This window comes from Pygocentrus nattereri, chromosome 27 (assembly GCF_015220715.1).
Source record: "Pygocentrus nattereri isolate fPygNat1 chromosome 27, fPygNat1.pri, whole genome shotgun sequence".
In the NCBI taxonomy this organism is placed as follows: domain Eukaryota; kingdom Metazoa; phylum Chordata; class Actinopteri; order Characiformes; family Serrasalmidae; genus Pygocentrus; species Pygocentrus nattereri.
The window spans coordinates 4,001,836-4,014,419 of NC_051237.1; the positions used below are offsets into that span (position 1 = coordinate 4,001,836).

The following is a 12,584-nucleotide window of genomic DNA, read 5'->3' on the forward strand; positions in this document are numbered from 1 at the left end:
ATGGTTGGCTGCTCTGCTTTGCACCTCATTCAAAGTGCAAACTGGGTCAAAACACTCCTTATAACTTCAACATGAATGGGTGGAGCTAATGTGCTGTTAGCTGGATGTATGCAAATGAATTCATATTTCTGACATCACAAAAACAGTGAATCCAAAATAGGCTGTGTTTGCATTTAAAATTTTATATAGATTTGAAGGATTGTGGGAGTGAATGGTACGTTTTAAAACTTTAACGAAGTTTATATTCTACAACCAACTTTTATTTGGAATGAAAAGCAAGTGAAATTCCGTTTTCTATCATATGAGCCTTTAAGACAATGATCAAAGATGTCGTTTCATGTTGTGTTGCATACCTTGTTATTAATTGGTGAGATATTTTCATATTTTCTGGAAACTTTATTAAAATTCATACTGGACATCAGATTGTTAAATATTCATTCAATATTCAGTATTAATTTAAATATTGATGACTTAATAAAGGCGAGTGTTGATTTAGTGTTATTTTATTATATGTGCTTTAAAAGTGCAAGGGCACTTGTGTGAATGTGCTGATAAGTTCAATGCCTAGTTGCTTTTTTTTTGAAAGACAGTAAATTTTGACTGGTTTCTGAATGGTTTCCATCCATATCAGATGTAAAGCCTTTGCTCCCAAAGTGCTGAAATTTTTGTTGCTTGCTTGAACAAAATATTAGAGCAGGGATTCCAAACAAATCCTGAAGGATCATTCGCACAGCAATGTTACTGGGATTGTTAAAGAGCTGGACTGAGAACAGTCCCCCAACCAAAGATATTCAGCCAAGGGTCTTGTGGCCAGCGTCCTGTGACCACTGACGAAGGACAAGAGGATGACCAACATAAAATCCGCAGCAAGAGGTGAGCTACTATCTCTGACTTTACATCCACAAAGTGGACCAACAATGTGGGTGTGTCAAATAGAGTGAACAGTGAGTGGACACAGTGTTTAAAAACTCCAGCAGCACCGCTGTGTCTGATCTAATACTAATACATTACTACCAAGTCAGCGTGTGACTGCAGTGCTGAGAATAATCCACCACCCAATTAATACCTGCTCAGTGGTGGTTCTGTGGGGGTCCTGACCCCTGATTAAAAAAAAAAAGGGAGGGGGGGTTCTTACTGAGCACTATAAGAATCTTGAGAAAAATTGTGTTACTGCAAATCTTAGAAACAAGATTCTTATACTTTATTATATTTTTACATATTAGGCTGTTTTTGTTTACATGCCTTTAAGACTGGAATATGTAAATTACCTCTGTTCATATTGGCCGCATTACATTATGCTTCATTCAATAAGCAGTCCATACTGAAAACTTCAGTGTGAGTGGGGCTAAACTGACATAGGCTGAATAAGTACATATATGTAAATGTATTGGTTTTTGTGACATCACAAAACCTGTGAAGAAAAGGCTGTTCTTACAGCTGGGTTTCTATATATGGACTCTAAGGACTATGGAGTAAACATGGTTGAAAACAGTGTTTACATGCTACATCCAACTCTTTGTAAAATAAAATCCATGAAAGATTTGGTTTTCCATGGATTGGGCCTTTTAAGGGGAAGGGTAAACTCTGCAAGGCAGTGTTCCTGCAGAACCACAGTCGAAAACCCTTTTTCAGGGAATGTTTTAGGGCCACACTTAGACCAATAAACCTTGGGCTTTCAGATTTATCACTATTTTACCATCAGCATTACACATAAAAACAGCAGATGAGAAGGTTCACTGGTGGCTTTGGAGGGTAAATAAAATGGCTATACTTTGCGTTATAGACATCATGACCTCTGGTTCTTATCACCACCACTATGAAGAAGTCTGAGTCAGTAGGTTTCTCTACAATCAAAGCGCTCTGGGTGACTTTCTTTATTTTTAATCGCTGAATTATGCAGACTTAAAAAAAAAGAAGAATTCCTTTTAGAAATGAATAGAAAAAGACGCAGCTGTTGCTTTTCAAAAAGAAATACATTTTGTGCTTCATATATTTTACCCAGCATACTCCTTACATAGTAAATATCAAGCAGAGGAAAGTGTTTGTAATTTATGTAGGAAAAACGAGGAAACTTTTTTTTTCTGTATTTTCTCCGGAACATTTTGGAAAAACTTTATCTTAAATCTACTGACTACTCAATTTTAGAAACTTTGCTTGATCTCACAAAAATAAAAATGTCATGAAAAAATAAAGAAAGAATTTTGAAAGAATAAGCTATTAGCTGTATTTTTTTCTTCAACAACAAAGACATCAGTCATCAAACTACTCTGATACAAGCTTGGATCAAAGCATGTCATAGAACTCCAAATAAAAGACAGCCAGGGCAGAGAAGGAGGAAAAACAAACAAATAAACAAACACACATACACATCGTCTAAGCCGCTTCTCCTTCTGGGTCGCGGGGGGTGCTGGAGCCCATCCCAGCTGTCATCGGGCAGAAGGCAGGATACACCCTGGACAGGTCACCAGTCCATCGCATGGCAGACAGACAGACATACACACTAATAAACAAAAACAGTAAACAGAAACCAACACAAAGGAATGGATGAAAAAAAGATGGATTTTTTCTGAGGTCGTTTAGTCTGATACCTTTTCTCTGAGGCCATTTGGTCACCAGATCCGAGACATGTCAGTGTTTTTTGTCGGATGACTGGAGATGTCCTATGATCACTTCAACAACTACCCACGGCAGGTGTGGAGGGGCATTCAGCACCTCACCAACCACAAGACCAGAAGCTGCACAACAGTTAAGGGTGACGCCTCACTGGCAGAGGAGCTTAACTGTTTCTTTGCTCGCTATGAGGTGAAAGCAGCGGAGACAAACACAAGATCTCCACCAGTCTCCCACAACCACATCCTCACTGTGCAGGAGATTGAGGTGAGACATGTGCTCAGGGCACTGAACCCCGAAAAGCTGCTGGTCCTGATGGTGTGACAGGAAGGGTGCTGAAGGTATGTGCAGACCAGCTCTCACCCTTAAACTCAGCACCAGAGCACCACAAGGGTGCGTGCTTAGCCCGCTTCTCTATGCTCTGTTTACCTATGACTGTGTCCCCACCCACTCCTCCAACACCATAGTAAGGTTTGCAGATGACATGACAGCGGTGGGACTTATCTCTGGAGGAGATGAGACCGCCTACAGGGATGAAGTCCAGGGACTGACTGAGTGGTGTTCAGGAAATAACCTCACCCTGAGCTCCTCAAAAATAAAAGAACCCATTATAGACTTCCGGTGGAAAGGAGCAGTCCCCACACCACTGTACATCAATGGGGGCTGTGTGGAAAGAGTCCTTTCCTTCAGATTTCTGGGCACGCACATCTCTGAAGAAAAACAACCTTCAGGAGAAGCTGCTGGTGTCCTACTACTGGCTCCACCACTGAGAGTGTGCTAACATACTGCATCTCAATGTGGTACAGCAGCTGCTCAGTGGCAGAGAGGAGAGCACTGCAGGGAGTCATAAATACGGCCCAGAAGATCATCGGCTGCCCACTGCCATGCCCGGAGGACCTGTTCAGCTCCTGCTGCCTCAGCAGGGCAGCCAGTATCCTGAAGGACACATTTCACCCAGGACATCATCTGTTCAACCTGCTGCCCTCTGGTCTGCTTTAGGTCTATCCCACCCTGGACAAACAGACTTAAAAACAGTTTTTACCCCAGAGCCGTACGGGAACTGGACACTTCCAAACACACACACTGACTTCCTAGGACACTGTACACTGTTCCAGTGTTCCACTCCACCTCTGTTCTATTTATTATTCATTTGTTCTCAAGTGTGCAATATATATTCTTTCTGTGCAATAATTCTTAAGATGTGAAATATTATATAACTCTATAAGCGATTCAAGGCACGTCCAATAACTGCTACCTTACTTGTCTTGTCTGTTTGGAATATATAGTTTTATAGTAATTTTTCTTTATATTTAAGATGTTTATACTATTTTCCTTAAATCTGCACTTTATATATTTTAGCCTTATGTTTAATTATTTTGTGTATAGAAAGTGCCGTTGGATTGCTGCTCAATTTCATTGTACACTGTGCAATGACAATAAAGACATCTTTTCATTTCACGAAGAAAAGCAAAAGCCAAAGTGAAGCTTGTGTTTTCTTTTCTCTATTAGCTTTATCATCTTAGATTTGGCCAAGAAACACCAGAATAAATAAATAAAATGAAATGACAAATAGCTGTTTTCAACTCATTTTTATTTTTATGCTCATGTGAAAAATGAAATTGCAAATGTAGGCATTTCATTTTCAACTTTGGCAGGATATTTGCGCAGATGTTTGGAAAAAGAAATGGCAAAAAGAGGCCTGCATTTACATTTTATTGTTTTAATTTTCATGTCTTTTTTGGCTGAATTTGCCTTTGCCAGTAAATAAACCTTGGGGTCCCGAAAGCTGCTTGGCGGAATGAGCGCGTTGGCCGCTGGAGGTCGCTGCTGCAGCAGCCCGCAGCGCTGTTTTGTGCAGGGGGAGTGGAGCTCCAGCAGCAGCGTGCGGAAGGGATTTAGCGGGAGTGAGAGTTAGCTGCGGTCTGGCCAGCCCTCGCTCTTTACTTCTTCATTTCTGCGCTCTGGTGGACGATAATCACCCGCAGGAGTCGTGCATGGAGCGTGCTGTGTGAGCGGCCGCCTCACTGCAGTGTCCGTTCGCTCCGAGGTCAGTAATGCGCGGCCGGACTGACTGTGTGGCCCGCGTGGTGTTTGCAGGCTGCAGCTCCGCTAACACGAACTCCAACTAACTGCTCTGTCGGAGCGGCTGAAATGAGTCGAGCAGAGATGCGGCGAGCAGAGCGGGTCACTTATCTCGGCTGCTCTGCTAGAGTGGCAGAGAGGGTCACTCGACTGTAGACGGTCAGTCAGACGCGCTGAAACGACATGAACTGCAGGAGCGTCTCGGTTCAGCTGCTGTAGAGAGCGACTCGGTCAGCTCCAGCTGTTTTACGGTCTCTTGCTCAGCTCATGTTAACGCTAACTAGTTGTTGTGGAAAAATGCAGCGCCTTAAAGGGCAATTCCACCAAATTTTCTAAATGTTTGTACAAATCCGTCGTTGTGATGTAAACAAAGTCGTTCGGAGTGGTTTGCGCTGCAGAGAAACTTGCAGACTCCCGATTTCTTTAGCTACAGTGGTGGTGAAAGGAAACGGGGGTCGCCATGTCTACAGCACACCCATTTTATTTCACCCAAAACCACCAGTGAACCCACGCGTGTCTTCGGGGTGTTGCTGTGTTTTGTTGATGATGGTAAATTAGTGGAAACTCAAGGAGGGGAAGCGGGGGCGGGGTGGGGGGTTTATGGGGGGCTATTTTGCCATACAACGAGCTACACGTGTCGTATCGTCCTGTGAAGGAGCTTTTAGAGGCATTCAACTCTTCAGACGTCTGGTTCCCATCACCACCACTGGGAACAGCGCCGACTCTTAAATTTCTCTAGAACTGGATATTTCACACCAACCCACTCTGAATGGCGATGTGTTTACATCTAAACCATAAATTGCGTAGACTCTGTGAAAATGTGTGGAGTTCCCCTTTAACTCCAACATGGAGCAACAAAGGGGATTTTTTTCGGGATTCCTGCATAATTCAGTGCTTGGGATATAAACAGTCGTGCAGGGTGGTTTGGTGTGAAATGTAGAGAAATGTAAGAGCTCAGATTTCCTAACAGTGTTGGTGAGAGGGACCAGCCAGAGAAGTCTGTCCTGTGAATATGGCCATTTTATTTACTACCAAAAACGACCCCTGGACCCACACACATCACCTGAGTATATGTAATGGTGAAATAGTGGTGAAAGATGTATAACAGATTTATAACGGTGTTTTTATTATTAACTGGCCTTATAACACCCTGCGCACACCTTTTCACCATAAATTGAACCTATAAAAAATATAAGCCAAAACCTTGTCTTAAAACCGTCATAAAATGTCTCGCCCATCAGTGTTTATGACTACTTCATGTAACGGATTTCTGTGAGGGAGCTTTTAGAGGCAATAATAATAATAACAATAATAATAATCATAATAATTTTATTTAAATAGCACTTTTCATGCCGGTGGCAGCTCAAAGTGCTTTACAGACAGGTGATAAAGCTTAACATTAATACAATAAATAAAAAACGAGACGCAGAGTTTAAATCAAACGCTAAAAGTTAAAGAGAGGCGTTTTTAGATGCTTCTTAAAAGTGAGCATTGAGCTCGACTGTCTAATAAAAGGTGGAAACGAGCTCCACAGTTTAGAAGCAGGGTGACTGAACGACGCCTGTCCGTGTTTTCTGTGTTTTCTGAAGGTTTTTTTGTTTATGTTTTTTTCAGAAGGCCCGCGTTTAGCGCTTTAGACATCTGGCTCCTTTCACCACCGCTGTAAACGCTTCGGACTACACCAGATTGTTGCTCATCAAACCACTATGAATGACCGTATTTACATCTTAACAGCTTGAATCGTGAAAGATCTGCGGAACCCCCGGCTGCTCCACCACACGCTGCACTATTTAAGGTGGAACGGGAGATTCTAACAAGCGGCTTCAGCTGTTTGGCTACAGGCAGCGCTGTTTTAGCGGTTTCGGCTAGCGGTAGTTCACTCTAACCGCTCTGTAAGATGGCTCAGCTTGCTAACTGTAGTTGTTTTGCTAAAATATGGCTCAGTGCCTGCATTTCAGCTGCTAACGGCGTAGTTCTGCTGAGTTTTTAGCGTCTCGCCGCTGGCCTGGTGATGCGACAGCTCCGTCTGTGATCATTCACTGCCGCGCCGACACGCGTGTCTGTCTGTAGCTACATGTGAGACACAGCCAGGTAAACGGCGTTACAGCGAGTTTGTGATGAGCGCTGCGAAACTCCGCCTAATCAAACCGAAGTGGCCTTATATTATGTGTGAAAATGCATTTTCGTGTTCGTGTTGTTTAGTAGCCGGTATGTATGTATTGTTTCTGCCCGGAAAGCCGCCTTTGCTGCCACCAAAACACCTTACGAGCGAAGTTTTCAGCAGGCTAACGGACTAGCCTAGCTAGCGAGCTCGCTGCTGTGTTTATTAGCAGCCTAGCCTGTTAGCTGCTGTTAACTTTTGCTGTGCAGGAGTGAAGGGCGGTTTAAAGGGTCCCTGTCATGAGAAACAAAACTGTCTTCACTTTTTCTGAAACAGGCGTTAGTCTCTACATGCGAGTTTCAAAACGGTTACACTCAAAAACGGGTTTCAAAGGTTCTTTACTAAAGAAAATGGTTCTGTTTAGAAGTCATGGTTCTTTGCATGGCGAAATGATTCAGACTGATGGAGAATTGTGTTGAATATGGGTCTATCTAGAAACACCAAAAGAACCATGGTTCTTCTGTGGGTACAAGTTTGACATTGTTTATAGACCCATTTTAAAAAGGTTCTGTATAGAACCGTGTACAACACGTACTCCATCAATTTGAAAAACCATTTCCGTGCTTAATGGTTCTTTGGAGGGTAAATGGTTCTTCTATATGTGGAAATGAAGCTGCAAAAAAAACCCTGTTTTCAGTTCTTTGTTTTTGTGATGTCATGAAAACAATACATTTGCATATACACTGCACTTTAGCCCCGCCCACTCACACTGGAGTTATTAGAAATAACTGAACTCAGTAAGAAAGCTGGCATAATTAATGGGTTAATTCTAAGTGTTAAGGAGAGGTTTGATAGTAGGTGTAAAATGAAGTACATATGCTCAGAAAATGCCTTTTCAGAACGTTTTAGGGATGCACAACAATATCAGAATCAGATCTGTATTGACAGATATTTGCTTGAAAACCTCTGGCTGTGGACAGATGTTTAGATTTCACAGATATTTGAAATACATTTTTGACCATTTATTTGTTTGTGTTTTGGAATAGTAGAAAATTTGGTGAAGCAGCCTTATGTATAGGGAATTATGTATTTAGTTTGTTTCTAGCAAGCAGGTACTGAGACATTTAGCCAGCCTGTTAAATAATGAATGGCCACAATTATATATGTTGGACTGATGCAGCATTAAAATACATTACACAGCAGTTCATTCCTTTAGTTTGTTTTCAGATACAAATAAATGTTTAATTCTCTGTAATGCTAATCCGGGTGGATCTAGTCCCAATTTCTGCATTTTCTGAATGTTTCTGTATCGACATCAGCACTGACAGATATGTACATGTAAAGCATTGAATATTGGCTGTGGCCCACAATTCCCATATTGTTGCATCCTTACTCTCAATTGAGCTCCTTTTCATTGTTGTCCATAAAGCACCACACACTGTGACTGAAAGCCCTCCCGTAGCCCTCGCATTGCGCTTTGCATTTTTAAACCATGAATTTTAAGTTAAAAACCATCCACTTTTATGCTGAGTGCCCATGAAAGAGTACCACATTCTATGCCCAGCGACCAGTCAATATCAAGGATGCCTTCTGTATAGTCCCTCATACAACACTGAAGAAAAGCTACTTTGGGCTGGTTTCAAACACCTGTAGCTGGGGGTGCATCAGATCACAAAACTCATGGTTCAGATTGCATCTTTTTGAGTCACAGATCTGAAAATTGATCAGTGGAAAAATGGGGAGACAGATATTACTTTGCTTTCCATTTATTACTTGAAACACTTAAAGAGCACTTAAAGCAGACACTTTTGCCCATGGCCTTAAATGAAAATGTTGTTTTGCCTTTTACCTCAGGGATGGGGGAAAATAAGGAGAAGATGTGCAGTGTTTAAATAAAATAGGCAACTTACTGGGATGCGCATGGTCACATCTGCCACAAAGTACCAGTAAACAGGCCGTGACATTCTCAGTATGAACGGCCAACAGCTCCTTCACGTATTGGTCAAATACAAAATACACTCCCACCATGTTTCTCCCTCCCAGTGTTCTGCTTCACCAGCGGTGTTGCTGCTACTATGTAAAAGTGACACACACTCCTGAACAAGGGTCAGATTTTGCTGCTTCTCTCGAGCAGTTTGTTGCGTGGAGTTATATACAGAATACACTCGATTATGGTGCACGTTTTTGCAAGTGTAAAATGTCTCACGAGAGTGGTTTATTTTTTTTTTGTGTACATATTTCTAGTAGCACACTGCTCGAGACAACATACAAAGCATGCTGCCGCTGCCCAAAAACAATGGTGAACATGTGTAGGACAGTAAAATACTGCAGGTCTGAATGACACATGATTTTTCCTTTTACTTCTCTGTGCTGATGAAGATCTGGATGATGTGATATACAACACTTGATTGCGATCTTTGTTGAAAGTCAACGTGTAGTACCGGCTGGGACGCTGCAGGATCTTGTTGTGCACACACTGTTTATAGTGTTCAGCAACATCTTGTGCAAATGGACAGTTCACATAGTTCACATGCATGCCGAACTGTTGGGGGATCCATACGGATCAACTATAGTCCAATACACCGCTACCTGAAACTGCACATCATTCAACTACCACAATCTTCATATGAAAAGTTTTCTACTTATCATTATACATTTACCAGTTTTTTTATTAATTTATTAAAGTAATATGGAGGGGGAAATAAAACAAGGTTAATATGACTAAGTACTGTAGTTTTTTTTCTTTCTTTGAGTCTCTGTCTCAGAGATATGTGCTGAATTGCTGTGTTAAATCTTAAATGCATGGTATATGTTGTCTTTCAGACTTCTGAGAGATGTCTGACTCCCCTAAATATCCCAAAGAAGAAGGTACGCTGATGGAGGGCACAGCGCAGGTTGGAGAGGACTCAACTGGACGTCACAGTGGAGATGATGTCAGTTGCACCGATGGCAAAATAAATGTACAAGTTTCTCCTGTTCTGGAGAAGTCAGACTGTCAGAGCCAGAGCTCCTCTCAGTTTGCAGTAGAAGAACCTGTTTCCCAAGAGAACCTGATGGAAGGGAGTCAGAAGGAGGAAGAGGGTAATGTCAAGTTTGCAAGAGAAAACATTCAGGAGGTGATGATCCAAGAAGACACAAACAACAAGCAGGAAGAGGACCAACAGATGGAGCATGAACAGGAGGCAGTAGAGGAAAACGGAAAATCTGAAAACATGGAACAGAAGAAACATCAAATTAGCCAAGAAGAGGAAGAGCCTGATGGTCTAGGCATCAGACAAGAGGTGGAGATACAGTCTTTGAATGAGGAGAGCAGGCAGGAACAGCCAGAGTCAAAAGACAGGAAACTTGGCGATGAGAACATGGCAGAGGAGAAGCGTAATATTGATCAGGAGGAGGAAGGGGAGAAGCAGCTGGAGGAAATAAGACCTAAAGATCAGGAGGCAGACAGAGATTTGGATGGAGGGAATGCTGGGCAGCATCAGGGGAAGCAACAAGAAGAAGACCGAAATCCAAAAGAGAAGAATATGGAAGAGGAAGAGAGACATGGTCAACAAGATGAAGAGCAGGAGAAAGCAGAGACAGACAGAGATGTGAAGGGAGATGACTCTGGGCAGTGTGAAGGAAAGACTGTAGAAGAAGAGGAGAAGATCATGGATGAGACAAAGGTGGAAAAGAATGCACAGGAGCATAAAGAGCCAACAGAGATGGCCACACAATCTGAGGAGAACACGATGGAAAGGAAGACTGAACTGGAACAGGTGGAGCAGGAGGGATCAAAAGAAAATGAGGTGATGCAGAAAAACAAAAAACACAGTGGAACTGAGGAAATGGCACAGGAGAGGTTAGAGGAAGATGAGGAGCCGAGAGCCGGATCTGTCGTACAAGAAGCAAATGAAGAAAATTGGACAGTTAGGACAATAGAGGGTGACTCTGCTGAAGCCCCAATGGATATTGATGACACGGGAGAGAAGATGCAAGTCAGTGTCCTGGAAGATTCGGAAACCTGTTTGAACACTGGTGAGGGTGAACAGCTTAATTTGGGAGTGTTTGTATCTGTAGCCTGGTACGTGGGAACAGTGTCGTTCTCTTTTCCAAAGGTGATCTGTCTTTACAATGAATTTGGAGATACTGTTTATTGGAGTATTAAAGAAGAGTACAGTCTTCCAGGTATCACAAGATACTCACATTATTTTTACCCAGGGTGAGGTTTTGTTAAAATATTTTCAGTGTTAAAACCAATACAGATACCTTAATTCTAACACTGATTCCTGAATGCTACTTTTTTTTCAATACCTTCTTTTCAAGTACAGACTTCAGGTTTGCTGTTTAACTGAAAGTAGGTATGATTTAAAGTAGGAATGAGTCTGAGGAAGCTGGGAGTAGGTGTATTTACTGACAGTAATGTATTGCAGAGTAATCAAGAGGTGCTTATATTAATAGTATGTTTACAATGCAAACAAGACAACAATCAGCAGTCTAGATTTTGGGTTGAAGATGCCTGTTGGCTCATGGATGCTAAAACTGACTTAAGTAGTGAATAGCACAGGATGTTTTAATACTCTAGTGTTAGAGTAATACTGTTGGTACCATAAAAGTATAGAGTTCAAGACCCAGTCCTGCTTTTACCACTAGATCCTTACTGAAGTGCTTTTAGAAAAATGGTTTGTGTCTTCAGGAGGGTAGTTTTCCCCTGTAACCTGAAATAGAGTGTGAATTTTCTTTTCTTTCTTTTAAAACCAAAGACCATGCTGAAAGCCCCTCTGAAGAAGTACAGCCTGAATTGCAGCCCTCTGACAGTCAGGCTCTGATTTCTGAAGTCTCATCCGAAGACATGTCGTCTAACAAATCAGGTAAAACAAGTAAGGACAGTATAATAACACCAAGGTCATTTTCATGCATTGGCCCCAAAAAGTATTTGAAAACTTTTACCTTTTGACCATGGGTCAATTCCTGAAGGTCTTTGTCACTTCATATGTTTTAGCACAACATAAAACAAGCCTTTATGTGGAGAAAGCCTGTAGACAAACTCCAACCAGGCTCCATAGAGAAGACAAAGTCCGACTCTGTTTTTCTACAGTGTGGTTTGAGAGATTGTGTTTATTAATGGGATCATGAAGTGTACAAAGCATTTGGAAGAATCCTGCAGACATCTGAAGAAACTGCTCAAAGGATAACAATCTGAGACTCGCCAGATGCCTTTTCAAAGACTACTTTGCTGGAAAGACAGTTACAGTCTTGGATAGGTCTCTTTAAAAGAAATCAGTACTTTTTGGGGCCAGTGTGGATAATTTTGTGTACTTTTAAAGCATGCACTTTCAAACGAACAAGAGAGTAAAAGTATATATATATAAAAAATTAGTATTAAAAAGTAAAGTAGTATTAAAAAAGTAGTAGGTGAAGTAGCATTGTTAAAGGAATTAAAGGAAAACTGATTTTCCTCACTTTTTTAAACAGTTGTGATGTAGTATGTAAACATTGCTCACTAACCCTTCAGCAAACAGTCCTTAATTTGAAAACTAAGCTGCAAAACAGCCTAATTTAAGTTCAGCTATTTAGCGTGCAACAGTTTAGACACACTGTTTTGCAGAAGACACAGTTTATACACACTCTTTTGTGTGTTTCAGCCTGTGCTGCGTTTTGAATGAGGCCCAATACAGGGTAGCAAGTCAGAACAGAGCTTCTGTACATGTATAGGGTGAAAATATAATTGCGATTTTTTTTGTGTGTCCAATATTTCGATTGCAATTTACATACAATAATTTTCTATAAATTATCTTTCAGCCCTGTGTTT

General features: G+C 41.5%; 1 protein-coding gene across 3 annotated transcripts in view; it reads left to right on the forward strand.

Annotated features, from left to right (window-relative positions):
• Window positions 1-4,371: 4,371 nt before the first annotated feature.
• The window catches only part of zmym4 (zinc finger, MYM-type 4), a 36,655-nt gene continuing 28,442 nt past the window's right edge, over window positions 4,372-12,584 (forward strand). For 2 of the 3 annotated variants that reach the window (XM_017693206.2, XM_017693216.2), the window contains exons 1-3: window positions 4,372-4,657; window positions 9,617-10,810; window positions 11,536-11,643. In XM_017693206.2, the coding sequence (XP_017548695.1) occupies window positions 9,628-10,810; window positions 11,536-11,643 (1,291 nt within the window). In that variant the 5' untranslated portion in view covers window positions 4,372-4,657; window positions 9,617-9,627. Of the gene's footprint in view, window positions 4,658-6,643; window positions 6,784-9,616; window positions 10,811-11,535; window positions 11,644-12,584 lie in introns of those variants that run through there. The other variant, XM_037535407.1, reaches the window with a different exon arrangement.